This window comes from Myiozetetes cayanensis, unplaced genomic scaffold (genome assembly GCF_022539395.1).
Source record: "Myiozetetes cayanensis isolate MyiCay16 unplaced genomic scaffold, myiCay2020 scf12, whole genome shotgun sequence".
NCBI lineage: Eukaryota > Metazoa > Chordata > Aves > Passeriformes > Tyrannidae > Myiozetetes > Myiozetetes cayanensis.
This window is the reverse complement of record NW_026086826.1, coordinates 23,845,916-23,872,430: the sequence shown is the minus strand read 5'-3', so window position 1 is coordinate 23,872,430 and position 26,515 is coordinate 23,845,916. Positions and strand designations below refer to the sequence as shown.

General features: G+C 53.8%; 3 protein-coding genes across 6 annotated transcripts in view; all 3 read left to right on the top strand.

Moving 5' to 3' along the window:
- Positions 1-2,105, top strand: part of NOS1AP (nitric oxide synthase 1 adaptor protein) — a 44,049-nt gene extending 41,944 nt beyond the window's left edge. For all 3 annotated transcript variants that reach the window (XM_050307052.1, XM_050307051.1, XM_050307050.1), the window contains exon 12: positions 44-2,105. In XM_050307052.1, the coding sequence (XP_050163009.1) occupies positions 44-536 (493 nt within the window). In that variant the 3' untranslated portion in view covers positions 537-2,105. The remainder of the gene's footprint in view (positions 1-43) is intronic.
- A 625-nt stretch (positions 2,106-2,730) lies between these two features.
- On the top strand, positions 2,731-17,686 carry UHMK1 (U2AF homology motif kinase 1). The gene is made up of 8 exons (XM_050306707.1): positions 2,731-3,037; positions 4,187-4,479; positions 7,209-7,400; positions 8,146-8,240; positions 9,160-9,236; positions 12,592-12,690; positions 13,609-13,697; positions 14,155-17,686. The coding sequence occupies exons 1-8, from the start codon at positions 2,746-2,748 to the stop codon at positions 14,299-14,301; spliced, it is 1,284 nt and encodes a 427-aa protein (XP_050162664.1). The 5' UTR covers positions 2,731-2,745; the 3' UTR covers positions 14,302-17,686.
- An 815-nt stretch (positions 17,687-18,501) lies between these two features.
- UAP1 (UDP-N-acetylglucosamine pyrophosphorylase 1) lies at positions 18,502-26,117 on the top strand. Of its 2 annotated transcripts, XM_050306705.1 has the most exons (10): positions 18,502-18,820; positions 18,892-19,096; positions 19,762-19,937; positions 20,202-20,374; positions 21,515-21,708; positions 22,067-22,210; positions 22,635-22,823; positions 23,289-23,336; positions 25,229-25,295; positions 25,547-26,117. In XM_050306705.1, the coding sequence occupies exons 1-10, from the start codon at positions 18,508-18,510 to the stop codon at positions 25,637-25,639; spliced, it is 1,602 nt and encodes a 533-aa protein (XP_050162662.1). In that variant the 5' UTR covers positions 18,502-18,507; the 3' UTR covers positions 25,640-26,117. The 2 variants fall into 2 exon arrangements, with proteins under 2 accessions (XP_050162662.1, XP_050162663.1); XM_050306706.1 differs by lacking the exon at positions 23,289-23,336 and having other exon boundaries at positions 18,504-18,820.
- The last annotated feature ends 398 nt before the right edge of the window (positions 26,118-26,515 follow it).

Here is a 26,515-nt window from a genome sequence, read left to right as displayed (position 1 = left end):
ACTCAGCATGGGGCTGTATGTGACTTTCCCTCTGTGCTTGCAGGGCTCTGGGGCTGGATGCCTTTCCCCGGCTGGACCCCCCGCCCCCCATCACCAAGAAGCGGACGCCACGTGCCCTGAAGACCCCGCAGGACATGCTCATTGCTCCGCAGCCAGAGGGGAGCAGTACAAGGGGTGGCGTAGAGGAGCCTCCAGAACCACCCACAGCCCACCCTGGCCTTGCAGAGGAGCAGCTTGATACGAGGGACCCATCCCCTCCAGAATGCCCCGGGGTGCCCAGCACGACAGGCACCCCAGAGCCCAGCGGGAACCAGCCCACTGGTGCCCTACCTGTGCCCGACCTCATCCATAAGGGCAGCCAGGAGAGCCAGTGGCGAGTGGGTGAGAGGGCCACCGAGGTGTCACCCCCCACAGAGAAGCCCTCACAGAGACCAAGGCTGGAGCATGAGCCACCAGGGAACACAGGGCGCCCGGAGCCACATACCCCCGGCTGGGAGGTGGAGGGGACCCACCCCGATTTACTGTCCTTTGAGTAGCAGTGGGGGAGCCATGACAGGAGCACTGTGGGGGCTGGCTCTCCCAAACATGTCTCTTGCTGCCACTTGCCATTTTTGGGGTCTTTATTTTGAGAGGGGGAGCCCCAGGGTGGAAGAAGCCATTGCTGCCCCAGTGTGGGGCGTGGGGAGCCATGACAACCTGCTTCTCCCCAAATTCCTGGGAGGGGCACAGCCTGTCCTGCCATGGCTTCTGCGGCTTCTGCAGGCTGGTCCTGGGGCTGTTCACCCTGGTCAGTGCCAAGCTCCTGTCCTGCCACTGTGTCACTACCACCCCTGCAGCCAGGTGCCATGCTGAGCTGGGACCAAAGGGGCATATGGGGGCAGAAGTGACAGTCTGCCCCAACCCCAGCAGCTCTGCTGGAGTGAGTGTCTCACGCTGTTGTTCCCCATTTCTGCACTGGCTGCCTTGGTCCAGAGGATTTCCCAGCTTATGCCATGTGCTTGCCAAGATACCCTATTCCAGGGTGCCAGCAGGCTCACCCGGCTCTAATGCCGGGTGCCAGGGAGCTGGGAGGGCAGAAGTGCTCAGGACCTTCTTTAGATGATGACCCCATGGCAGTGCTCTGCCCATGCCAGAGCCCCAGATGCAGGAGACCACCTGCTCATGGCACAGGCTCCAGTGGGGAGCAGGGCTGGGCACCTGGGACTGCTCAGTTCAGCGTGCTCTGGTGGGGGAGCCAAGCTCCTGTGAGACCCCCCTTCCCCACTTATTTCCTGGTCTCACCCCAGCCATCATGGACAGGCAGCCCACTCCGTGTGGGCCAGTGTCACTGATGTCAGTGATGTCTTTGCGACGTGGTCCTCTGATACTGTTCTACGAGTGTTACCCCATGGATTACAGGAGGGGTTAGGCAGCCTGTGGACCCCTGGGCCAGTGCAAGGAAGCAGTTACGAGATGGAACTTTTTGCTTAGAGCTTTTATGCATACCTTCACCACAAAAGTGGCTTTGAGAAGAAAAGCTCCAAGGCCCAGATTTGGGCCTTGTGGAGGAGGCAAGGAACTCACGGGTGGGCACTTCCGCTTGCAGCTCCTTCTGGGCCAGGCAGGGTCACTGGACTGAAGAAATGTCTTCCACCACCCAAAGCCCTGGTGTACCACTGAAGGAGGCTGTGAACACGGATCCCTTTGCCTTGGGAGCAGCCACCCATCTCCTTGTTGTTGTCATGGTGGTGCCATGGTGATGCTGGGGTTCTGAAGCTCTCGGCCCTGGGAAAGCCCTTCTCAGGAGCGAAGGGGACACAGAGATGGTTGGTGCTCAGGTGTGTACACTGTGATCACACTGTGCATGGCCAGTGCCACCCCGAACAGGAATCTGTGTATGTGTATTTGTGTGCTGCCCAGACCTGTGCTGCTCTGTAGGTGTTGATGGAAACCAAGGATTGTAGCCCCTCTCTTAGCAACCAGCATCTTAAATCGCTGTGATCCCAAAGGAACCTTCCCCTTAACGGAAGGGTCATCACACTCACGGCCAGTCCAGTCCCTCTATTTATGTTGTCTGGATGTGTGTGCGGCTGGGGACAAAAGATACAGATTGCACAATAAATTTTTTTTTTTTTACCCACTGACATGTGGCAGTCCCTTGATGGGCGGGGACCCCCTGCACCAGCCTGTCACCTGCACAGGGGATCACTATCCCTGGAGACCGGTCCGGTGGAGAACCGGGGGACACTGGGGGAGTCTGGTGGTGCCTGGGCCGTGGCTGCCCTGCTGTGCTTGGCACTGAGGGGACGGGAGCCCTAGCTGGTGTCTGGGATGAGGAGATGTGACCCGGGATATTCTGGGGACGCTGGAGCACTCTTGTACCCGGTCTGAGGGGACCAGACCCCGGGAATGCTGAGGGCTGCAGGGACGGCACCCCGGGGGTACTGAGGGTCTGGGGCCCGCCAGTGCCAGGGACTACTTAGCGTGCTGGAGACCGCCTGTGCCCGGGCTGAGGGGAGCAGACCCCGTGCAGTGCCGGGGGTGCTGAGGGGCCGGTTCCCAGCCCGTTCCGGGCGGAGGGGCCGTGTCCCCCTTCCTCCGCTCCCCGCCCCGCGGGGGGCGGTGCCGCGGGCGGTACCGCCCGGTTTCCGGTGCCATGGCGGCCGGAGCGCGGCCGGGGCCGGGGCTGGCGCCGGGGCCGGGGCGGCCGGCGGGGCAGCGGCGGGGCGGCGGCGGCGGGAGGGCGATGTGAAGCGGCGCGGAGCCATGTCGGGGTGCGCGTGGGGCGCGGCGCCGCCGCTGCTGGAGGCGCTGGGCCGGCTGTGGGAGGTGCAGGCGCCACTGGGCAGCGGCTCCTCGGCCTCGGTGTACCGGGTGCGCTGCTGCGGGGACCCGCGGGCCCCCCCCGGCGCCGTCAAGGAGTTCGTGCCGCCCCCGGGGCCGCGGCCCGGCCCCGCTCGCCGCCCCGGGGCCCGCCCGCCCGCCGCCGACTGCGCCGAGTACGGGTTCCGCAAGGAGCGCGCCGCGCTCGAGCAGCTCCGCGGGCACCGCAACATCGGTAACAGCACCGCGACCCCGGCACCCAACCCCGGGCACCCCAAACCCCCACGCCCCGGCACCCCAGCCCCGGCACCCCAAAGCCCCCAGCCCCGGCATCCCCCGCCCCGCAGGCCGGGCACCCCCCGATCCTCCCTCGGATCCCCAGAGGCCTCTTCCTCTTCTCGGGGACCCTCGCGGGCACTCTCGGTCCCTATGGCCCCCACCTCTCCCCGCCCAGGGCTAACTGGTGTCTCCGAGCCAACCCTCCCAGCCAGGGAGAGGAACCCCCAGCTCCTTTGGGAATACGGGCATCCTCGCCCCCAAGCCCACCCGCACTGGCAGGGCATTGTGCTCCTTGGGTTGGCAGCCCTGGTTGGGCACGGTGTGAGGGCCCTCAGCCTGGGCGCCCCAAAGCAGCCTTGCTGTGGTGGGTGCTCCTGGTACCCCACCCCTTATCTGGACAGGGGGTCTGCAGGGGATGTCCCCAGGGTGGGCAGGAGAGACAGGCATCACCTTTTGGGTGGGCAGAGAAGGTCACGGAAGGCAGGGCACGCCTGAGTCCTCCTTTGGGCAGGGTGCCAGAGCTGCTCTGGCAAGAGGCATGGGGCAGCAGTGGGACAATGTGTGCCTGCTGGCCTGCCTGGTCTGGGCTGGAGCTCCTGGGCTGAATCCACAGGTGGGAATGAGCTTGAGAAGGGAGAAAGCCCGTGTGTTGGAGGTGGCTGCTGGACGCACCACTGACGCTATATTTTGTTGATATGAAATGTTTCTTAATGCCGTAATGTGTCTGGACACCCAGACAGAGCTTGGGTTCCCACTGTGCAAGATTTGTCACAGGAAAGAGATTGTCTGAAAAAGAGTGGTGCTACATCCAATTTGCCCACTGGGAGCCCGCTTATCTACATCCCACATTGTCCTGAGCAGGAGCACCCAGTCCTGTCTCTTTAGCAAAGCCTGGTGGGGTGCTGTGAGACCAGCCTGTCCTCCGAAGCCTGCAGAGGTGACAGGGCTGGTTTTCCCTTGCTGCTTCCTTCAAGCAATTGTCCATCCTGATTGTCCATCCCTCTGAAATCACCCGTTACAAAACAGCTGGGCTGCCTCCTGCAGCTGTGGTGGTGTGGAGCGGTGCGAGGGGGTGACCGATGCCTGTCGCTGTGTCTCGCTGCAGTGACGCTGTACGGCGTGTTCACCAACCACTACTCTGCCAACGGCCCGTCTCGCTGCCTGCTGCTGGAGCTGCTGGACATCAGTGTGTCCGAGCTGCTGCTGCACTCCAGCAACCAGGGCTGCTCCATGTGGATGATCCAGCACTGCGCCCGAGACGTTCTGGAAGCCCTGGCGTTCCTGCACCACAAAGGCTACGTGCACGCAGACCTCAAGCCACGCAACATCCTGTGGAGCGCAGAGGAGGAGTGCTTTAAGCTCATTGACTTTGGACTTAGCTTCAAAGAGGGGAATCAGGTTTGGCATGTGCTACTCTTGAGGCAGATGGCTCTGTGTTGTGTGGCTCTGTGATGCTTTTAGGTCATGAGTATAGGACTTGACGTGGCCTGATCAGAGTAGCTGAGCTGCTGCTGAGGGTTTCCTGGAAAAGGCTAAAATGTTGTCTGGCCCCAGAAACAGAAGCTCATGTTCCCATCTCCTTGCATGTCTCTGGTTTCTGTTGATGGCTCAGCCTTTGTGCTGCAAATTCCAGAGTTGATGATGTACTGAGAAAAGTGGTGTCTCAGCTTCCTGGGAAGTTTGCTAGTTTTTGCGTGGTCAGACGAGTGGGAGCACCCAGAAATGCAGAATTTGCTTTTATCATCCCTTATCATGGGTAGTAGGAGTCCAGACTTCACCATCAGCTTCTCCAGTCAACTGTGTTATCTCTGGCAGTGTCCTTGTGCTTGTCTTTACTGTATCTTCAGCAGCTTCCCTTTTTGAGGAAGTCTGGATGTTTCTTTTAAGCCCATGGTTGTGGGTGGGCAGTGTCTGTTCTTTACTGACATGACCAATCTCTGTTCTACTCTGCTTCTCTAATTTTCTGAGCTTTCGCTCTCTCTCTTCTTGCTGTCACTTTTTTGTTTTGGTGATAATGAGTTTTCTAAGTTTGCTCTTGTCCATTTTATTCTCTTCCATGGCTTCTCGTGGAAGCAGAGAGCCTCGGGAAGTTCTGCTATGGGCTTGATAGAGCTTCCTTTCAGCCCTCCCTCTCTCAGTAAAGCTTTTCCATCAGGTAGCCTCATAGATAGAACATTTGTCTTTGATCATTGGGTGATGGATGGTAAGTCCAGTAAGTGAGCTCTAATTTTTTTGTTCAAACTTTGCCCTGGCTTGTCCCCATTCCATGCACACTTCTCTTTTAGAGGTTTTAAATTATTAGACTTTTTTTTTCCGGTTTACCTGGTATTAACAGTACAGCTCACTGATTGTGAATATCACAGGGTTGTGTGGGTGACCTGTCTCTGAATTCTTTGGTACAGGAGCTGTTTTTAATGTTTGGACTTCGTAACTCCTTCGTGTTGTCTTCAGTTCTCCCACGTTCTTGGCTGAGTTTGTGCTGGTAATCTGTTGCTGTTTATCAGCAAAATACATGCTCCTGGTGTCCTGTGTCTGATCCACATATTTTTATTTAATTCAGGTCTCTGTTTTACTGCTTGCTGTGTGAGTTACCTCATAATAGGTGATCAAATGTTTTATTTGCTTCCATGGTTCCTTCCAATCTGCTTTCTTTGGGCTGAGTTTCCTTTACCCTTTCTCACAAACACACTGGCTGTGTGGGGTGAACTGTCTGACCCTGCTTTGCATGTGCACCAGGTATCAGTGTCTCCTCCCACCCCTGCCTTGGGCAGCAGTCTACGTGCATGACTTCCTTATCTGAGTCAAAGACCGTGCTACTTTTATTTACAACAGTCCTACCAAGCTTATCCTTACACCAAGTTTTCTGCCATTACTGTTTTAACAGAGAATGGCTGTACATACAGAAAGGTCTCAACCACTTGCAGCTCTCAAAATGCTTTAGGTTGTAGGACTGACATTCCATTTCAATCTTTTCCCTGGTGCCACTGACCATGGTGTTTTCTTTATCTCTGAACGTTGTTTGGTGGGGCTGCCAAATTGCTGCTATTGCCATGCTGGAGGTTCTGCTCCTTGCTGATAGGAGGAGGGACACTGATGAGTGGTTTGTGTATCTTTTTTTTTTTTAAAGTTCATAAGCCACTTTTGAGCTCTGTTCCTGGAAAATGTCTTCTGTAAACTGTATTTTCAGTCAAAGAACCAGATAATCTTGGTTTGACTGTATTATCCTGGTAGGAATTCCCAATCCTGTGCCTTATCCAGGAAGTAGACTTGCGTATTCTTCTGTTATTCTTTGAGTGTAAAACAAGCCCTCCCATGTTAAAAAGGAGCAGCATTGAAGTTTGTCTCTCTACATTTGGCTGGACAAAGCCACAGCTGACTGACCAGGTATTGCCTGGGAGCAGGAGGCTGGACTGGAGCCTTCAGAGCAGCCCCTCCAGCCACCACCTGTGTGGTTCTGTAATTTCCAGGTTTTTTTAGAAGCAGGCAGTTAAGTGGGCATTTTCTTTTGCTGTGCCAGCCACGGCAGCTGGGCAGGTATTGATTGCTGCAGCACTTGAGGCCGTGAGGGGGAGAATGAAGAGGTGTGTGGGAAGTGCCTTTGATAATTTCCTTGTCTGAGCATTAGGTTCCTGCTTCGTTCTTTTAACGTTCTGTTCCAGAGAACATCAGCACTTGAATGATGGCAGCAGTTACTGATCCTCACTGCTCAGACAGGGCTGTTTGTGCTCTCACGCAGCCGACGTGGCAGCACAGTGTGGGTGTTCAACCCTTACCCTGAAATTTCTAGCGTCTTCTGTGCTTGGGAGAGGCTGAAGGGCCAGTCTGCAGTGGCATCCAGCCTCTTCCTCCCGGCAGTGCTGTCTTTCAGAGAGGGCAGATGTTAGTGGGATGCCTGCTGTTTTGCTGGGAGATGTTTTCTCTTCCAGACAGTCTTGTTTTTTCCCCAGCACAGCAGTATAGGGAGGTGAACTCCCTGCCTTGCACGAGGCTGTAACAGTGCTCTCTGTCAATTTAGCAGTAGTATTTTGGGGCCCTGTTTGGAAGGATAGGTATGAATTGATTTAGGGATAGAGTGGAGAACGTGATTCTGGAAAATGAACTTTCTCTGTGTGTTTGGTCTCCTGTAGGATGTGAAATATATTCAAACAGACGGGTATCGGGCTCCAGAGGCAGAACTGCAGAACTGCCTGGCGCAGGCAGGGCTCCAGAGTGAGACAGAATGTACCTCTGCTGTGGATCTGTGGAGTCTGGGAATTGTTTTACTGGAAATGTTCTCAGGAATGAAACTGAAACACACAGTCCAATCTCAGGAATGGAAGGTGAGTGAGAGGGAGCTGCTGAGAGCATTCTTGCTTGTACCAAACAAGTCTTCCTTCTTCCTGTTCATAACCTGGATTTGTGAGGTAGCACCTGGCAAGTAGATAGTGTTACCAGGACGTTTCTCTAATCCTATTGCCTTGAGGATTAAGGTTCCAGAGCCTTAAAGACACACCTGCCCTGTGGGACTGGCATGTCTGAATACTGACTGTGCTCAGGTTACTGAAAGATGAGGGTTCCAGGAGTCTGTGTTTGGAGCCTGTTGTCCTGGCTGTCGTTGTGGCACAGGAGGAAGAAAAAAATCAGTGGCTGATGTTTTTCAGCTAGTTCAGCAGCACAGTGACAGAGGAATTATTTGCTGGTTTTAGTTTGATGTTAGCTCTAATTTGGGGATTTTTTTGTAAGTCTGTATCCTGAGAAAACAAGAGGAAGGCTCTGTGTTGTGAGCCTGTCCTCTGTTTTGTATGAAATAACTTCCTAGTAAGAATATCCTTTCAGCATCATAACCTCCACAGTCACAGGAATTTTTTCCTGCATATGGAAATTTCCAGCTTTTGCACAGGCAAATGGGAAAAGCTTAATTTGATGTGAGCCTGCCAGTTTAACATGTGAGGCTTGGGCAGTTGGGGATGTCTCACAAAATCCCACAGTACTACAGCCCTCTGCCATCCAGTCCGGAAAATGGTGGGATATTGCAGACTTGGTCTGGTTTTTACCTCCCTAATCACTGTTTCTTTCTCTTTGCAGACTAACAGTTCTGCCATCATTGATCGCATATTTGCCAGTGAAGGGGTGGTTAATTCAGCCATTCCAGCTTATCACCTCAGAGACCTTATCAAAAGGTATCTTATCATATTTGCTTATGGATGCTTAAAGATGTGCTCTGTAGCCTCGCACTTGGCAACTTAGAGCCCACACTTAACACTTTCTTTTTTTTTTTTTAAATCTCCCTCTGTGCTGGTAACAAGTGCAAGCATTATAATAATGTTTTGGTTCCTCTGATTTTGGCACAGTTTGGAGTAAGAACGTAAAGAGTATCAGTCATGATGCTGATCATTTGCTGTTTCAGTGCTTTGCACTTACAGCCAAGAGGTTATATTTGGAGAATACTGAAGACTTTGCTGCTTTGGGGGAGTGTTGTCAGAAATGAGGGAGAGGAGCAGAAAGTGCTGCTCTCCACTGCTGTCAGGATTCAAATGCACTCGTGAAACTCTACTGAGAAGTCTGCTAAGGGTATTGTTTCTGCTGTCCTGTGACTGTGCTCTGAAGCTACAGAGTGAATGAGGACACAACTGGGCAGAAACAGTATTGGGAGCCACTGGTAAAGCTGAGTGGGGCATCTTCTCAGGCAAGCCATGGGCTATTAGCTGCTTTGAATCTCATTTGTGGAAAGATGTGGGAGCACCTTGGAGTATGATCACTTTCATGAGACTTGTGCATGCCTGAGATGTGGGCTGAATGAACTGGGGAGGTCAAGCTGGAACATGCTGTGTTCCCTGTGAACTTGTAAGTGAGCAACTTCCATTTTCTGGTGCTGAGAGACATCGGGAAGGAAAGCCTGCTCTACCAAATACCCAAAATGCTTTCATGGGATCCTTCTGGTGTGCTTCAGCTGTGGGTTGGAAGATGTGCTTCTCACTCTTCTCTTTGTGCCATAACCACCCCGAAAATGTGATATTCCCCTGTACTGCCTTCCACTGAGTGGAATTTGTCTGTGCAGGAATGTCCCACGCAAGAACATAAGTGTGTCTTCTCTTCCAGCATGCTTCATTGTGACCAAGGAAAGCGAGCCTCCGCTGAGAAGGCTTTGTGCAGCCCGTTCTTCAGCATTCCCTTTGGTAAGCTGTGTGTGTCAATCCTGCTCGCGTCTCTCAGCTCGTGCTGGAAGCAGCACAGAGTGCAGTTCCGCTGTTGTTTCTGGTTCAGGCCTCATTGCTGCTCCTTTGTGGCTCTTGCCAGCCCTCCGTGGTGCTGCAGCAGGCAGGTCAGTGTTGCCTGTGCTCTCAGTGCTCCCCTGCCTCTGCAGCCCTGTGAGTTGTCACTATTCCCTGGTTGGACTCCCATTAAATTCTGACTAAGTGGGTATTGGCGGCAGAATTCATCTGAGGGGACAGAAATAACCAAGATATTTACCTAATATTGAGACCATTGACGTGCTTTTGAAGAGTGAACTGCTATTTATGGTGAGTAGATGGGTTTTCTTATGCCAAGTGTTTCCCAGTTGAGAAATCGCCAGGAATGTGAGTGACTAAGGCAGTGGCTGGTGGTGGCATGTGCTGCTGCCTCTGCACGGGTCAGACAGTCCTGTGTTTTTAAGGTGTGAACCTTTTTTGCAGTGACTGGCCTGCCCGTTCTAGTGCCTGAGCGGCAGGTCACGGACTGATGTCACTGTCACTTTCGTCTGTCCCTTCAATTTAGTGAAATAGAGGTGTTTCCCTGGGACCTTCCCATGTGGGTTGCAGGTGGTCAGCAAAAGGTGGGCTGAGATCTCCCTGTTTAGGCTCCTGTCCCTCCCTGTTTTCTGTTCCAAAAGCAACACAGTAGCATTCTCCAGAGCTTGTCTTCTTTCAAGAACACCAGTGAAGAGCTCTGCATCCAGCTTTTCTGCAGCATAAATTACTGCTTCAGGCATCCAGCTTCTGGCTGGGCTAGGATTTCCCCTGGAATCCTGGCCCTGCTTTTCTTAAACTCCTTGCTGTACCTTGCAGAAAAGGTCACTAAGAATTGCTTCTTATAGATACTGATATTTCTGTGTATCAGGAAAAAAACCCAATCCTGTTTTAAGACTTCACTTGTGTCTCAGAAACTGGGATTGTTTTAATCAAAGGTGCCTTCCATGGCTGAACCTTGCAGGCAGTAGTGCTTTAGAGCAGAGGGAATAGTGTGTTGGCAGTGCTTTCTGGTCTAGTTTTAAACACACAGACCTCTAACTGTACTGAAGAAGGTGCTTCTGTGGTTAGTGCTATGAGTTTATATAAGAGCTTCCATTTTTCATAGTTCTCTTTGCTGGTTCTTTTCTTTGCCAAACTTGTGCTTATTCTTGTCTGCATATAGAACCATTTACTGTTGCTTTCCTAGCAAGTCAGAAAATGATCTGTCATTGCCTTTCACTTGGACACAGCTTTTCTGTTTAGAGCAAAGACAGCTGAGAATGGCTTTCCTTGTCATTTACAGCCAAGTCTTGACATTCCAGTTCATCAGCTTCTTCCCTGTGTTGTCAGTGTGGTTGGTGTCACCTGGCATTTGAAGAGGAGCAGAGGGACTGGGTAGAAAGTACCTCCTAAAGCAGAAGAGTATAGCAAGCAATTAATTTGTCACTTGGGTACAAGAATACCAGCTGGCTCTGAATCCTAAGTGTTGGTCTGTCTCTCTCTCTGAAAAAAGACATAGGAAATGAAGGACAAATTTACCTTAGTCTGTTTCTTCTCCTGGGTAGCAAGTGACAGGACAAGAAGAAATGGCCTCAAGTTGTACCACAGGAGGTTTAAATTGGATATTAGGAAAATTTTCTTCACTGAAAAGGTTGTCAAGCACTGGAACACGCTGTCCAGGGAAGTGGTGGAGTCCTGTTCCCAGAGGTATTTAAAAGACGTGTAGATCTCGCATTTGGTGGTGGACTGGGGACATTTGGTGCTGTGTGGGACTTGATCTTAAAGGTCTTTTCCAAACTAAATGATTCTGTGAATAAAAGGGGCAGCATATAAGACCAAGGTGACACATGTTCTTTCAAGTCTCCAGTTCATCTGCTGTCTCTTAGTTGCAAATAGTCCTGTGGAAGAATGGTCCTCAAAGTTCACTTGGAGCTGAAAAGTGCCTGGTTATCTGAAGGCAGCACTTTTCTTCAAAGGGCAGTCCTGAGTGCTTCCTGGCATCGTCTAGATTGATAAGGCCTTTCATACTCTAAGCTTTTCATAAGGGCTTTTCCGTGTCAGGCAGGAGGAGATTTTCAACATCTGTGCTCGCCTTGCATCTCTTCTTGGACTGTGAGATCAACATCTTCTGTCTGCGCCTAGCGAAGATGTCAGCTCCCTCATATGCATTGTGTGCTTACCTTGGAGAAGCATTTCCTGGGAAATAATAGCCCACTTTGCAATCGTGGTTAGAAGGCTCAGAGTGGAGAACTGAAGCCATTTCCCTTTTCTGTCACTTCTCACTGTCAAGAGGGAGAGCTGTGAGGTACCGCTATTGTGTTCAGCTGCTGTAGCTGCCAAAACAAATAAACACATTAACACTCTCTAAGTAGTGCAAGTTGGGCTCCCAGGTCTTAAATTCATGAGTGGCCTGCCAGTCCTGTCCAGGAACTGTGAAATCAAGCTTTTTTTCTTGGAGAAGTGACAGTGTCCCTGCAGCTTTGAGTTTATAGAGGATATCCCCATTTTTGCCATTAGCCTTTCCACCTTGACTGTTTCCTGCTCCCACAGGGGTATCTATACTACACTGTTCTGGGCTTCTTGTCCTCTAGAGCCAAGTGCCACATGTCCAGTGCCCAAAGGGTTTTGTGTCTGCTCCTGTGAAGTTGTTCACAGGGTCACTGCTCACCCACCTTGTGGCCGTGCCTGATTCTAAAGCGCTGCATTTTTAAGTAACCAAGTAGTTTTCCCCACTTCTGTTGCAAGATTGTGTGGTGGTCTTCAAAGCAGTGGATTGCAGTTGGTTTTTGAAGAGGGAAGGTTTACATGGTGTTCAGGGAAGAACTGAGAGATATTCTAGGGAGATCTGAAGCCTGTGCCTTAGTGTAACTTAAGAATTGGAGTTACAGAAGCTGGCCAGCCTGTTTTCAGCGTGTCTGTCGGCAGTAACAGGAGAGGCAAGTTGCAGAGTAGTTCTTTCATCTTCTCACATCTCCACGTATATGAGGTAGCTTGTTCAACAAGCATAGCTCTTGAGGTCACATCAATTTCTGAGGCTGAGCTAAGGAGACACAACTCTAGTCTTCACTTAAAGAGCAATTTCAGGTGCTGGCCTCAGAATAATTGCAGAGTGCACTGAACCCATCGGAAGAGTCTCTCAGTGCACAGGGGAAGGTAAGCTGGAAACAGAGAATACAGACTGTAAATGCAGGTAATGGAGCAGAGAAGCAAAACTGTACTGCAAAGAGCTGTAAGTGCTTGTGTATCATAGTGCACTTTGAGTCAACCTCCTGTTTTCTTGCTCCTTTGATTTCTTTTCTTTAATTCTCTGGATATCAAACAGCTCCCCATATTGAAGATTTGGTGATGCTCCCCACACCTGTGCTGAGGCTGCTAAATGTTCTAAGTGATGCTTCTCTGCAGTGTGAAGAGGAATATGAAGGTTGGTGCAAGCAATGTTGTCTTACAGACTGTTTTGTTTGCCTCTGGGGATGTGAGAGCAAGCAGGTGAGCAATTAATAGGCTCAAGAACAGTAAACAAAGAGCTGCTCAGCTGAGATTTGGTACCAAGTGGGTCAACTGCACCAACAGAGAACAGACTAAGAGACTGAGAGAGAAAGCAGAGATTGTAGGAAGTTCTTGAAGGATCCCAAATTTAAAAAACCCAAACAACCATTTTTTTTTTGTTTTCTTCTTTGTTTAAATGTCTGCAGACTTCATTGTGTGTTTGTAGCTCTGAGCTTCCACTGGACATGTACAGGACTCTGGAGCTCAGTAAAACACCTTAGAAGATTGCTAATGAATTTATTGAAAATCTCAGCAGAGAACTGAAATATCTCATTGGAGTTCTTAAACTGTGGTAGATGGCCAGGCATGTTGGTGGAATTTGCATTTCTGCTTGCTGTCAAATCCATGTGAGTGGCAAAAGCTAGAGAGCTCTGGGAATACAAGTTTCAAGGCTGAGTTCTGCTCACACAAAGAAGGGCTTGTGGCAGTTACTTTAGTTCCCCTCCTCCCAGTGCCATAGCAGGCACTCATAAATCCCAAATGTTTTAGCTACTGGAAGGCCAGTCTTTGTGTGCAAGGAAAAGCACTGTTTGTGTGCTCCAAACTCTGTTCATGGAGGTTCACTGCCTGCAGGTCTCTGTTCCTGAGCCTCAGTTCAGACATTTCCATCTCATTATGTGGCCATGAAGCAGCACCAGCTTCTGCTGTGGCACTTCATGCTTGTTTATTTTAAATTGGGAAGAAAAAGCTGTGTGTTGACTGAGCGTTCTTGGTGTGTTCATCTTGCCTTCATTTGTTTCTTGGCTTGTCCTAGTTTGCAAAGTGAAAGACAACCAACTCTTTCCTTTCTCAGATATCCTGGAAGACATAAGGGAGGAGTGTCAGAAATATGGACCGGTGGTTTCCTTGCTTATTCCAAAGGAGAATCCTGGTAAAGGCCAAGTAAGTGAATGGAGGGAAGAGGCCGTGTATTCCTACAGACTCCATGTGCTGCAGGACTGCTGCTCAGTGCCTGGAAATCTGTTGGCTGATGGCAGTGCTAAAAATAGATGGCTATATTGAAGGACAGCACAGGTTCCTTCCTAGTTATGTAAGGTTGCCCAAACAGCTTTAGCAGGGGAGTTGGGATATGGGATGGGAGTGTCGAAGCTAATGGTTGGGAAAGGAAATGTTGAGGATGTAGAGCATCATCATACTTTCTCCCACCTTACCAAATGAGGAGCAGGAGATGAAATCCCAATTCAGAGATGCAGCTCTTTCCTCTTTAGTTCCAATGCTCTGTGCTCAGCCAAGGATGGAGGGGAAGAATTTGTTCAGGAATGGTTTTCCCAGCTGCAGGGTGGGAGGGAGGGAGTGGCATGTTGCACTGGAAGTCCTGTTTCTCCTCTCTCTCTTTCAGGTCTTTGTTGAATATGCAAATGCTGGTGATTCCAAAGCTGCCCAAAAAATGCTGACTGGAAAGATTTTTGATGGCAAGTTTGTTGTGGCTACGTTTTACCCACTGAGTGCCTATAAGAGAGGATATCTGTACCAAAACTTGCTGTAGGCAGTAGCAACAATCAGAAGAGTTGTCTTGCTCCTCTTCCTCACATGTTTTACAGTTGAATGTGCAAAAGATCCTCCTAGCCCTGCTTTTGAGTCGTCTGTGAAGGAGAGATGCGAAGGACTTGAATGGGCTTTGGAACCTTTACTGCTGCTTTGTGATGTGCTGAGGAGGCCGGGATGGCTTTCAGCGTGTGCTTGTGTGTGTGTTGTGCTTGCTCGTGTGCAGGGGGCGCGAGGCTCTGCCCTGGTGGGCGCTCGCATGGCAGGAGCGGTGACGGTGGGAGGGGGCCCGGCAGGCCTGGCAGACCTTGGCAAGCTCTTTTCAGTCATTTGCAGCGAGGCCAAAGTCTTGGCCTTAGCACTGGACTTGGCTCCAGGGAGAGGATTTCTCTGTTAAGCCTTCCTATAACTCTAGTGCTGGGGAGGAAGAAGAGGAGGAAGGCTTCCCTGCTTTTTGTTGATACCTGTAATAAAGAAGCAAAACCACCATCCTCTCTAAAGCAGATCAGGAGGATTGGAGTCTTCTCATCACGTAGAGCAGAGGGAGGCTGTGAAATCGGATCTGCTGAGCCTATGGGATTGCCCTGTCACCGTGAGCCAAGCAGAGCCATCCAACTGACCTGGCACAGACATCATGCTGTGCTGGGGCAATGAGGCATGGATGATATTGCCTGTGGGGAGCTGAGCTTGCTTGTATGCCTGGGGTGGGCTGGGACTGGTGGTGGATACCTGGTCAGAGCAGTGGCAGCCTCAGTCCCCACACAACCTGTAAGCACTTTTGTAGCCTGAGGTGATGTGAAAACCCTGCTGTGTGGAGTCATCTTTCTAGCACATACCTTGTGCTGGCACTGATGCTCCCTAGCTCTGATGCCAAATCATCTGTAATACATAAGCGTCTTAAGGTGATGTTTTTGGAAAGGAGTGCTACAGCACGCAGTATTCTTTGTGTCTCAGCAGGACTCCTGCCCTGCGAGTCTTACAAGAACAAATATTTGTCCGTCGTAGGTCCCACGCTTGGCTTTTCTGTGGTGTGCGTTTTGGTTTCGCATTAACCCATTAGACTTGTAGATTAGAAGCACTGACACTTTTGGTCCTTCATAGGTTACACAAAGGGCCTGAGGCAATCTGAGATCCTGTACAGAAAGGGCTTAATCAGTCATCAGACTTGACTGGCCAGGAGAAGGTCTTTCCCACTGTCAGGACAACAGCCATGTGCTTCTGGGGAAAAAGCACTGGGCCAGCAGCATCGCTGCTCCCCCCAGAGCACGCCCTGGTCATGTGGCTGCAGTGCTCAGGCAGACACAGCACAGCTGCTGGTGTGGGGTTGGCAGTGACTTGTTTCCCAGGGTTGTCCAAACCCGTAACCCAGCAGTCTCTCCCTGCAGGGTGGGCGCTTTGCTCCCGACAAGCACAGGGTGAAACAGCCCTGCTTAGAGGGTGACCAGCTTGTGGCTGGTGGTGGCTTGTGACCCTGGTACCAGTTTTAGTGAGGAGGAGAGCCCTCCTGAATTCTTTTCTCCAGCTGAAATACTTGTGGGCAGCTGCCTGAATCATCCCTGACCTTCCCTGGAATAATACCTGAATTACCTTGCAGTTTACTGTTTGTGTCTTGCTGATGCTGGACTTGCTGGAATCCTGCACTTAAAAGTTCCTCTTGATTTTTTGCCCTGTGTGTGGTGTGTCAGAAGATCCGATGTCTGTAGCACTTCACGAGTCTGAGTTCCTCTCTGTGCTGGTGTATGTTGTCCTGTCTATTTTGGCCCTTCCCAAACTCCCCCAGAAAGGACCAATCTCTGAATTCTTCTGTTGCCTTTGGGATGGTGGGCTTGCCAGGGAAAAAAAAATGCCGCAATGAGTTTTAAGGTGTGATTTGCTGATCGCATTTTTCTGGGAATGATGCTACTTTGGTGTACATAGCTGTTAACCAGCTTTGGGGTGTGTGTGAGTCATTGCTTTTAATTTAACTGTCCTTGCAGTGAAGCACCTTTTAGTGTCTGGGAGGAACTGAATGATTAACTGGGTGAGGGTTTTTCCTATGTGAAGAGCAGTGTTTAAAGTATTGGTAGGCACTGACTGACCTCCTCAGCTCTGCGTTGTTGCTGTCCCTGACAGGCTGAGCCAGGAGTCAAAGCACTTTGGGCCAGACTTACACATATTGAGTGCCATCATACCAGCAGCATTAAGCTGGCAGGAACAGACCCAAGAGTTCCTGCCCTGCTGAGTGCCGCCCACGTGGGGACACAGGGAGCTCCCCTGGGTGCTGTCACCTACAGCAGTACCAGGACAGGGAGGTGCTGAGGTGCAGATGCAGAACTTGAAGGTGTTTTAAGTTCTCACATGCATTTCTCTAGGACTGTGAGCTGCTCTGTCATCTTTCAGGCATATCTCTTTTTCAGTCAGAATTATGCTTTGGGATTTTCAAGGAAAGAGCTGTGCCAGGATTAATCTTTAAAGAGGAGCTACAGCCTGTTCCTGCAGCATGGTAGAGCTCCTCCACCAGAGTTTGGATGGAGTTTTGTTCAGCTGCTTTAATAGAAGCTAAATGAATCCTCCAGATGCAAACTTCTGCTACCAGGTCTTTTCCTCCTGATGTACATCGACCAGGCTTGAGCACTGAGCTGGGCAAAAACCCCAGAGCTGCTTTTCATTTTCCTCACGGCAAGAGCTGAGGATGCTGATCTCTGTCCTGTCACTGGATCCACCCCTCGGCAGGCTGTGGGGAACAGGGAGATTTAGAAGCATTTTATTGTTAATCCTCACCCTCTGTCTTCAAAGACTTTTTCTCCCAAGATGAGGCTTACTCTGGTGTCTCAGCAACCTAGTGGTGGCTTGGCATGAGTTTTAGCCCTGATAAAACCTATGAGTTTCTTAACTCTAGATTGTATCTGAAGTGTGCGTGGTGATTCAGTCCAAGGTATCTGTCGTGGCGTGTGCCTGGATGGGCCTGGCTTTCCTTGTCTCCAGATTACTGCCTGCCTGAGGTGCAGAAGTGTTGAGGCTTCCCACTCAGATGCTTGCTGGGTTTCCTGGTCTGTGCTGCTCCCTCCCAACAGCCCTTGGTGTTGCACTGACCTACGTAGTCCTACCTTAATCGTAGGGTAACTGGTGTTCAAATCACTGGCCAAAGCACAAGTCAGCTCTGATTTTAGCTGTATTCCTAATTTTATTCTCACTGGTCTTCAGCCTCCTAACAACATAGCCTAGGCACCGTGTTGCACCCAGGTTGTCTTTCCAGAGGGTTCAGTACGCTTCCTCCTGCTGTGCCGGATCCTGTAACCACGTGCCTCCCTTCGAGTTAGATGTCAACTGTTGTATCCTGTCACGCACCCTTGCTGAGCAGATGTGTGCTTGACACAGGTGATCAATAAACGATGCTTCAGTAGGAAGTGGTTGTGCAGCGTGCTGTTCTTGTGGCACTGATGGTGAAAAAACACGGAGCTGGGCAAGTTCTCTGTCACCCTGTGCCAGTCCTGGGGGACAGGGCTGTGACCTGGCCGTGGTGGTGGTGGTATTTGTGCTCGGCTGTTGGAACTTACTCACCCTGTGCGCCAGCAGGGCTGCAAAGGCGGGTGGGAGCGCCGGGGTGAGCTCTGCCTGGCCGGAGCCCACCGTGTCCCCTCCCGGTCCCTGGGGGCTCGGCTGCCTGCGGCAGCACCGCCTACGGACACCGCTCACGGGTGTGTTCCTCGCTCGCTCTGGCGTAAGGGCTTCCGCAGGGATGTCATGCGGGGGACACACCACGCCGTGACTCAGGAGCCTCCCCGGGAGATGCTGAGGGTTGCACAAGGTCCCGCAGCCGCCGCGGGGGACGGTGTCTCATCGGTCCTGGACTGGCAAGGTTTCCGGGCCCAGCTGGCTGAGGGGGCCGTTCCCCGCGGGGCTCCTGCTCCGCCGAGACCCCTCCTGCGGATTTTGGGGTGGATTTGGGGTTTTTCCTCACGGGCCCCTCCCCTCCGGCCCGCCCGGGGCCGCGCGCTGACGTGGCGCGCGTTGCCATGGCAGCCTCAGGCGCGCGCCCCCGCAGCGGCCGCTCCCATTGGCGGCGGCGCCGCGCGAGGGTCGGGCCGTCCCGCCCCCTGCCCCGGCGCCCATTGGGCGGGCGGCGGGCACCACGTGGCGCGGGGCGCGGCCATTGGCGGCGCGGCGGCGGCGTGGGGCTATAAAATGCCGGCGGGGGCGCGGCGGCCCCGCGGCGGCGGCGGGAGGGATGGAGGCGGCGGGCACGATGGAGGGGACGGGCACGATGGAGGCGCTGCGGGAGCGGCTGGAGGCGGGCGGGCAGGGCCACGTGCTGCGCTTCTGGCCCGAGCTGGGCGGCGCGGCCCGCCGGGCGCTGGCGGCCGAGCTGAGCGGCATGGACGTGGCCGAGATCAACCGCTTCTTCCGCCGCGCCCGCGGGGACGGCGGCGGCGGCGAAGCGGCGGCGGCGGCGCTTGACGCGCGGATGGAGCCGGTGCCACGGGACGTTCTGGGCAGCGCCACCCGCGACCGCGGGCTGGTGCCGCGCTGGGAGAGCCGCGGTAGGTGTCGGGGGCGGCGGGGCCCGGCGCGGTGCCGGAGCCGCCGGCCCCACGCGTGTGTGCTCCCGCAGGGCTGGCGGAGATCGCGGGCAGCCGCGTGGCCGCGCTGCTGCTGGCCGGCGGGCAGGGCACCCGCCTCGGCGTCCCCTACCCCAAGGGCATGTGCGACGTGGGGCTGCCCTCCCGCAAGACCCTGTTCCACCTCCAGGCCCAGCGCCTGCGGCGGCTGCAGCAGCTGGCGGAGGAGCAGCACGGCACCCCCTGCCACATCCCCTGGTGAGCTCTGGCCTCGGGTGGCCTCCGGAGAACAGGGAGGTGTCGGCGCGATCCCATTGGCGCCGATGGGCCAATGCCCGGTGGGTTGGTGTAGCCCTGTGGGTGTCAGCAGCCCGAGATCCCCTGAATTGGTGCAGTTCCCCTTCCCGACCCCTGGGCTGATGCAGAGCCCTTTGGCAGCCCAGGAACAATGGGTTGGCACAGCCCCTCTTGACACCGGCGCTATTGCTATGGGCATATCCCGCTGGAGTTGGTGGTTCAAGGCTCGGCGAGTGGCACTGGCAGGTCCCACGTTGTCAGACTCAGCCCCGTGGCCCTCGGGAAGGTCTGTCCTGTCCCCATATGGGACAGCAAACATGCAAAGCAGGGGTCTAGGCAGCAAGGGGCAGCTGTGGGGCTGTGAGCAGGAGGTTGGTGTCAAGGAAGAAGCTGCTGCAGGTGTCCCCTGCACTGTGCAGGGTGTTTTATGGGTTTGGAGATACATGTTTACAAGGAAGAGTGAAGCTCTTCTCTGGCTTGCCAAAGTGGTGAGGCCACAGCAGGTCAGATCCTCCTAAACATGGAGAGGGAAAAAGCCTGTCCTGGCTGCTCCCTACGTTTGGGATGAGGGGTGTGAGACCCTGCCTCTCCTCCCTGTTCACTGGGTGTCTCCTGCTCTGCGACAGGTACATCATGACAAGTGGCCGCACTATGGAGTCCACCAAGGAGTTCTTCCAGAAGCATTGTTATTTTGGCTTGAAGAAGGAAAACGTCATCTTCTTCCAGCAGGGCATGCTGCCTGCCCTGGGGTTCGATGGGAAAATCCTGCTGGAGGAGAAGGGCAAGATTGCTATGGCACCAGGTTAGTGGTGGGAGCTGATGGGAGGGGTGCACAGAGGCGAGATGTGGTGCTGAGGACAAGCTTTTGGAGCTGGAGTCTTGCAGTGTGACGTGGCCCATGGGTGATGCAGGCTGGGAGGTGTCTGTCTTGGCAGGGAGGACCAGGGTGGGATATGGCTGGGCTGATGACCCTCCACACTATCTCCAGGGGGAAGGAGGATGAGCGTGGGTGGGTGATGGGACTGCTGGGTGTTGCTGCAGCCCCAGTGGTTTGTTCTCTTCGCAGATGGCAACGGGGGCCTGTACCGGGCCCTGGGGGCACACGGCATCATGGACGACATGGAGCGGAGGGGTGTGCAGAGTGTCCACGTGTACTGCGTGGACAACATCCTGGTGAAGGTGGCTGACCCCAGGTTCATTGGGTTCTGCTTGGAGAAGGGAGCAGACTGTGGGGCTAAGGTATGGTTTTGGGGGTGGGCAGGCACTGCTTCCCTGGAGCTGAGTGGGGTTTGTCCTGCTCATTCCCTTACTCCTCATCCTTTGTTTTCTGGTTTGCCACATTCAGGAGGGATAGCTAAGCACCAGGAGCATACTGGTGAAGTAGCACATGCTGCCAGAGTCCTACCTGCCCCTTGGATAGTTCTGCCTGCCCTTGGCAGTGTGGGGGATGTGGGGCATCACTGAGCCGTGCCTGGTGCTGTTCCTCTCCTGCCTGGCACAGGAACAGGCCCAGGGCTCAGAGGTCCCTTAGTTCCCAGGGAGTCCTGTGGATCTCCCTGGTTCATGCCTGGCAGCTGTTCTCCAGGTGGCTGTGGGTAGCATAGGTGGACAGGATCCTTGCCCTAGGCTGCCAGCTGTCCCCAGCCGTGATGTCCTGGGCCACCAGACCAGGATACAGTGGGTGCAGCTGACACACTGAACCCAGCCCTGTATCTTGTGAATAGGATATTGCATGCTCCAAGCTTTACTTAAAGACTGGCTTAACAGCCAAAGAGGCTGTTTTTGTTTACATTGGGCTTGGCTCTGGCAAACAGGCAAGAGGACTTACTGGGTCTGAGGCTTTCAGAGAGCAAACTGAGAAAGGGAAAGCAATCCCTCCTCCTGGCTTGCACGAGAGAAAGAGGAAATAAACCCTAGCATGCAGAAAGGAGAAAGCCCTATGTCCCTGCATGCCACCCCACCGTGGTGACAGTGATGGGTAGGGATTCGCTGGAGCAGTGCCCAGATGGGGGTGTGTGCGACACAAGGAAGAGGAGGGAGGTCAAGTGTAGGGGGCTGGCTCTGCTGAGCCAGCAACCTCCTGGTTGTGCACAGTGAGCTGGCTAAAAATATCCACGCCCTCTGCCAGCTGCACGTGGGCTTGGTGCCAGATCCTGCCCGCACCCTCTGGGTGTGTCTGACACCCTGTCACCCAGTTCTGCCATCATCTTCCTCTAGTCCCCACTGCTAGAAGTATCTGAGAGGGGAGGGCTCCAGCATCCTTATCCCTGTGCTATCCCAGCACAGCAAAAAACCTTGGCAGGGGATGCTGGGTACAAGGGAGGAGTATATTTGTGTGGGCTCTGGGTGTCTTTCTCTGACAGTCCTTCCCTTGGGCAGGTGGTGGAGAAGACCAACCCCACGGAGCCGGTGGGTGTGGTGTGCCGAGTGGACGGTGTGTACCAGGTTGTGGAGTACAGCGAGATCTCCCTGGCCACTGCCCAGAAACGGGGCCCAGACGGGCGGCTGCTCTTCAACGCGGGCAACATCGCCAATCACTACTTCACCACTGCCTTCCTGAAAGATGTAGTCAAGTAAGGGCCTGCCAGGGTGCTGCTGGAGTGCTGGTGCCAAGTGGAGTCGGCTGCGCCTTGCCTTCTGCCGGCTGAGCTCCAGCTGTTTGCAGGCGTGCTGGGATGAGGCCCCTGATGTCTGGCCTCTGCACGCGTGGCCTGACCCTTGCCTCTCCACACAGTCTCTTCCTTGAGATAAGATTTCTCCTGGCCAGAGCTGGATGCTGCTTCCAGAGTGCAGGCGTGTGGAGCCATCCTCTCCCGGCTGCCGTGGGGATGAGCAGCCTGTGCCTCAGGGAGGCTCTCCTGCTGCAGCAGTGTCTGAGATGGAGACATGGCTTGCTCAGGCGAGTGACATCTCTTTCTTGGCCTGTTGCAGCACTTATGAACCACAGCTGCAGCACCACGTAGCTGAGAAGAAGATCCCACATGTGGACATCACTACAGGGCAGTTAATCCAACCCGAGAAGCCCAATGGGATTAAGATGGAAAAGTTCGTCTTTGACATCTTCCAGTTTTCCAAGTATGTCCTTTTCTCTCCATGAGGAAGAGGCTGTTGGCTCTGCCTTGGGCAGCTCTGAGAGCCTCCGGGGTGGTGCCAGGGCTGTGCCCACTGGTGATGCCCTGGCATTGGGATAAGATGCCAGCTCCTGTGCTTTGCCGCAGCAGTGGAAGGCTGTGCTTGGAGATGAGCAGGGACATGAGCAGCAGGAGGGACAGGCGCTGCATGCTTCTTGCTTGGCTGAACCCTGCTCCTGGGCCAGAAGAACATCTGCTGACTCTACAGCCCAGGCCCTCCCTTCCCTCCTTCATGGCTGTGAAAAACAGCCCATGGGTGTGGGCTGTGGGAGGGCCATGGCCCCAGCTCAGCCACCCTGGCAGGGGAGAAGTGATGAAGCAGCCACGATTTCCAAACCTGACCCTCCCATCCTCTGTTTCCCCCCAAGGAAGTTTGTGGTGTACGAGGTGCTGCGTGAGGACGAGTTCTCTCCCCTGAAGAACGCAGACAGCCAGAATGGCAAGGACAACCCCACCACAGCCCGACATGCCTTGATGTCCCTGCACCACTGCTGGGTTCTCAATGCAGGGGGGCACTTTGTGGACGAAAACGGCACACGCATCCCTGCTATCCCTCGGTGAGTTGCTGCTCCTGGCACTCCTGCATCCTTTTTTGGGCTGGATATAAGGCACGAGGCAGTCCCCAGCCCTTCTGCATTCCAGTGCTCCTGATAAGTGTCACTGAAGTGACCAGCTATGGGTCCTTTCTCCTGGATGATCCGTGGGGCAGAGCTGGATGCGGGCTGAGTGGTGACAACAGGAGCAGCGGTTGCTCACTAAGCAGCAGATTTCCTTCTTGGTTCAGCACCTCCGAACCAAATCCTGCCAGCCTCCCTTGCACAGCCAAGGTCGCCTCTGCAGGGAGGAGGTGGCTCCCTAAAGCCCAAGCGCACCAGCAGATCCGTACAGCAGCCAGGCTGGACTCATGGCATCCCTTGACCACAGGGCCCTCCCCACCGCCCTTCTCTGGAGATCGGCAAAGCCCAGACTTGTTCTGCTGTGTTTTTCCCCTGCCTCACTAACCCTTGTCTATTCCCGTGTAGCGTCCCAAACGGAAGGTCCGCTGCCACGCCCGCAGATGTCAAAGACAAGTAACTATGCCGTGCAGCGTGCATGGTGGCGGGGCTGCGCTTAGGTACTAACGGGCTGTAGGCCAGGCTGCGGGGGCGCGCCGGGGACAGGCGCCTGCAGCGACTAACGGGGCTGGGGGCCTCTGGGCCGCATGCTGGGAGCGGGGCACGTCCCACCGCTGGTCCCTGTGGATGCCGCTTCTCGTGGTGGCGGGCAGTGGGCAGCACCTGTGCTCCCTCCTGGGCTCCTTTCCGCAGGGGCAGCTGGCAGGGATGACTGGATGGGGCTTATGCTGCTGGTATGGATGCAGGGGCAGCAGCAGCCTGGTGCTGACTGCCCGCGGCCCCCAGAGGACACCCCACGGGCGGGATGCTGTTGGGAAACACGCTGGCACGTCCCTTCGATGACGCTCCCTGTTAGTCACACCACGGCACAGCGCAGGCTGGACTGGTCCCGGCCGGTCCCAGTGCTGGAGATGGCTGCTGTCTCCCAGTGTCCACCAGGCGTCCAGGCAGATGGAAATGGGACTGAAAGCCTTGAGTTAACGTCAGGAGGGCTTTGATGTAGCATCTGTGAATCACGGCGCAGCGGCCAGCTGTGCCTTGTGTGACTTCAGCTCTTGAAGTTGGTACATCCAGACTGTGACACCAGGGAAAGCCCCTGGCTCAGTGCTTGCCAGTTTACAGGAATACACGGGAGAGCTTTGACACTTCTGTTAACAGCAGCATGTTCTGTAGGCACAGGGCAGGCGGGGTGCCTGGGACTTAGAGCTGGTGAGTGTAAGTGACTCTCAGACTAAGCAAGCTTGTTACCTTCTCCCACTTCAGAAGTTGTATCTTCCAGAACTTTCTGGTGAGATATTCCTAGGATCTCTGTTTCAGTTCCAGACTCCCAAGTGTTTTCAGGCTTATGACTAGGCCACCACACTAGCTAGAATGTAGGAAGAAGGATACACCTTATCCTACATTTACCCATCATTGCCAGTTGATGTCAGATTTTTTTTTCTTTAAACAATTATCTTGAACCTAACTCCAAGGCAAACACAAGTACGAGGGCTGGGTTAGGATGGGCAAGTTTTATTTACAGCTGGGACAGGATGGGGGCTGAGTGAGGGTGAAAGGAGCACTGTCATGAACGACATCCTGCCATGGCTGCCGTAGTGAGTGGCTGGGAAGGGGCACCCTGGGGTGCTGCTCTGCCTCCTTGTCAGCTCCACATGGCTGCACTTCCCAACCTGACTTAAACACCAGCTGGATCTGGGGAGTATCTGGGAGGGGGTCCTACAAAAAAGGCTGGTGGCAGCAGGAGCAGCCTTGGGGCCCCCACGTAGCCCCCTGCCCAGCAGTGCTGCTGCAGTGGGCAGTACTGGTGTGGTTCTGATGTTTTGCTCGCCAGTGCCAGCTCACAGGCAGAACAAAGGAGCTGAAACAGTTGATCTAAGAGGCAAAGGCAGGAGGAGCAAACAGTGCTGCAGGGAGCATTTCTGAGCGAGCAGACAGGCTTACCCTGCATCCTCAGATCGTGCTTTAAGCAGGAGAGTGCTTAAAGAAAGACCAGTTACAGCCAGCCAACGGGAAGGTGCTATGTGAGTGCTTTTGTCATCACCCCAAGGAGGAGGAAGGAGTGACTGGTTTGCATGCAGCATCAAAAATAGCGGGGCTGGGGACACAGGCAGTGCTGTAGTTGCACAAAAGGCATCATGAAATCCACCTCTAAAGCTCTCTTCTCTTTCAGTCGCTGCTGGTATCTGAACTTTCACTCACACCTCTGTGGAGAGCACGCAAGGCTTGACTAACCCAGGGCAGCTCTGTGCTGGTGGGGTCTGACCCCCCACCTGGCATCAGCGAGATCTGGGGCCCTGTCCGTGTCCCCTGGTGGGATGTAACTAACTCTCCTGACTTTTTCTTTGCAGTTTGAAGGATGCAAACGACCTGCCAATCCAGTGTGAAATTTCTCCCCTCGTGTCCTATGGAGGAGAAGTGAGTACTAACTCTCCAGAGCTGAAGAGGTCCTTGCAGATGGACTAGACAGGTGGAGGGGCTGGCAGGGCACACGTGTGAGGGGATAAGCCACAGAAGTGTGACTAGAATTCACTGTGGGGCTTTTTGAGATAGTGTCCCTCAAGCTGCTAGCCCAGGAGGGGACCAGAGCCACCTGTGAGCAGCTCAGGGGGTCAGCAGAGCAGATGACATGTGGTGTGTTCCTAATGAGCCACTTTGTCTTCCCATAGGGTCTGGAAAAGTATGTGAAGGACCGAGAGTTTCGTGCACCTCTGATTATTGACGAAGATGGGATCCACGAGCTGGTGAAGAATGGGATGTAATGGCAGCAGGGTGCCCAAGCAGGGCTGTCTGTCCCTCCAGGAACTCAGACACATGAAGGTTTATAGCTGTGACTGGTTGGGGCTGGTCCTGCTCACTCCAGCCCTGTGCAGGGGACAATGTGACCCTCTCGGTTCTCAGCACGTTATATGCTTCTATTTATATTTTAATTTAAAAACCAAACACTTTATGGATTCCCCTGCCATGAAGCACAGCTGTGGCGCGCTGCTCTTTGCACTGCAGGCTGTGGGCATTTATTTTTAAACATGTATATAGTAGTAGTCATTGTACATGCAGAGAGAGGATTTTTTATGGTACGGGGCTGGGATTAATCTTGAATTTTTATTTTTCTTAAATCTACATGACTATTTTTTTTTAATAGGGCCCTTGTCATTGCCCATGTCCTTCCTTTTGGTCATCCTTTCTATGTTGCACAACTGGAAGCACCCAATTAAACTTTTGAGTCCCTCCTGTTTGTCATCTGGTGGTGTTTGAGTGATGATGACTTTCCACAGAGGCTCTGCTCGTGGAGTAGAGAGCTGACTGCATCATACCGTGTGGATTGCTGCCCAGGGTGGCTGCAGGCAGGTCCTCTGGCTTGCAGTGCTTGTTTGGGGCATATCTGGAGGAAGCAGAGGGTTGCCCTTCCCTCTTGTATTCCTGCAGACAGTGGCAAGCCTCGAGCAGGTAGGAACAGGCAGGTACCTTGGGCTGCCAGAGTGCTCAGGGTGAAGCCAGCCTGGTGTGGAGCCCTCCAGCAGTGCTGTGTGCCCTCTGCTTTTCCTGAGAGGGCTCTTCAGCTCCTTCCACAGCACATTGCTGGGAAGTGTGGTGTCCTGATGCCCCCAGACAGAGCAGCTGTGCTGCCTCCCCTCCTG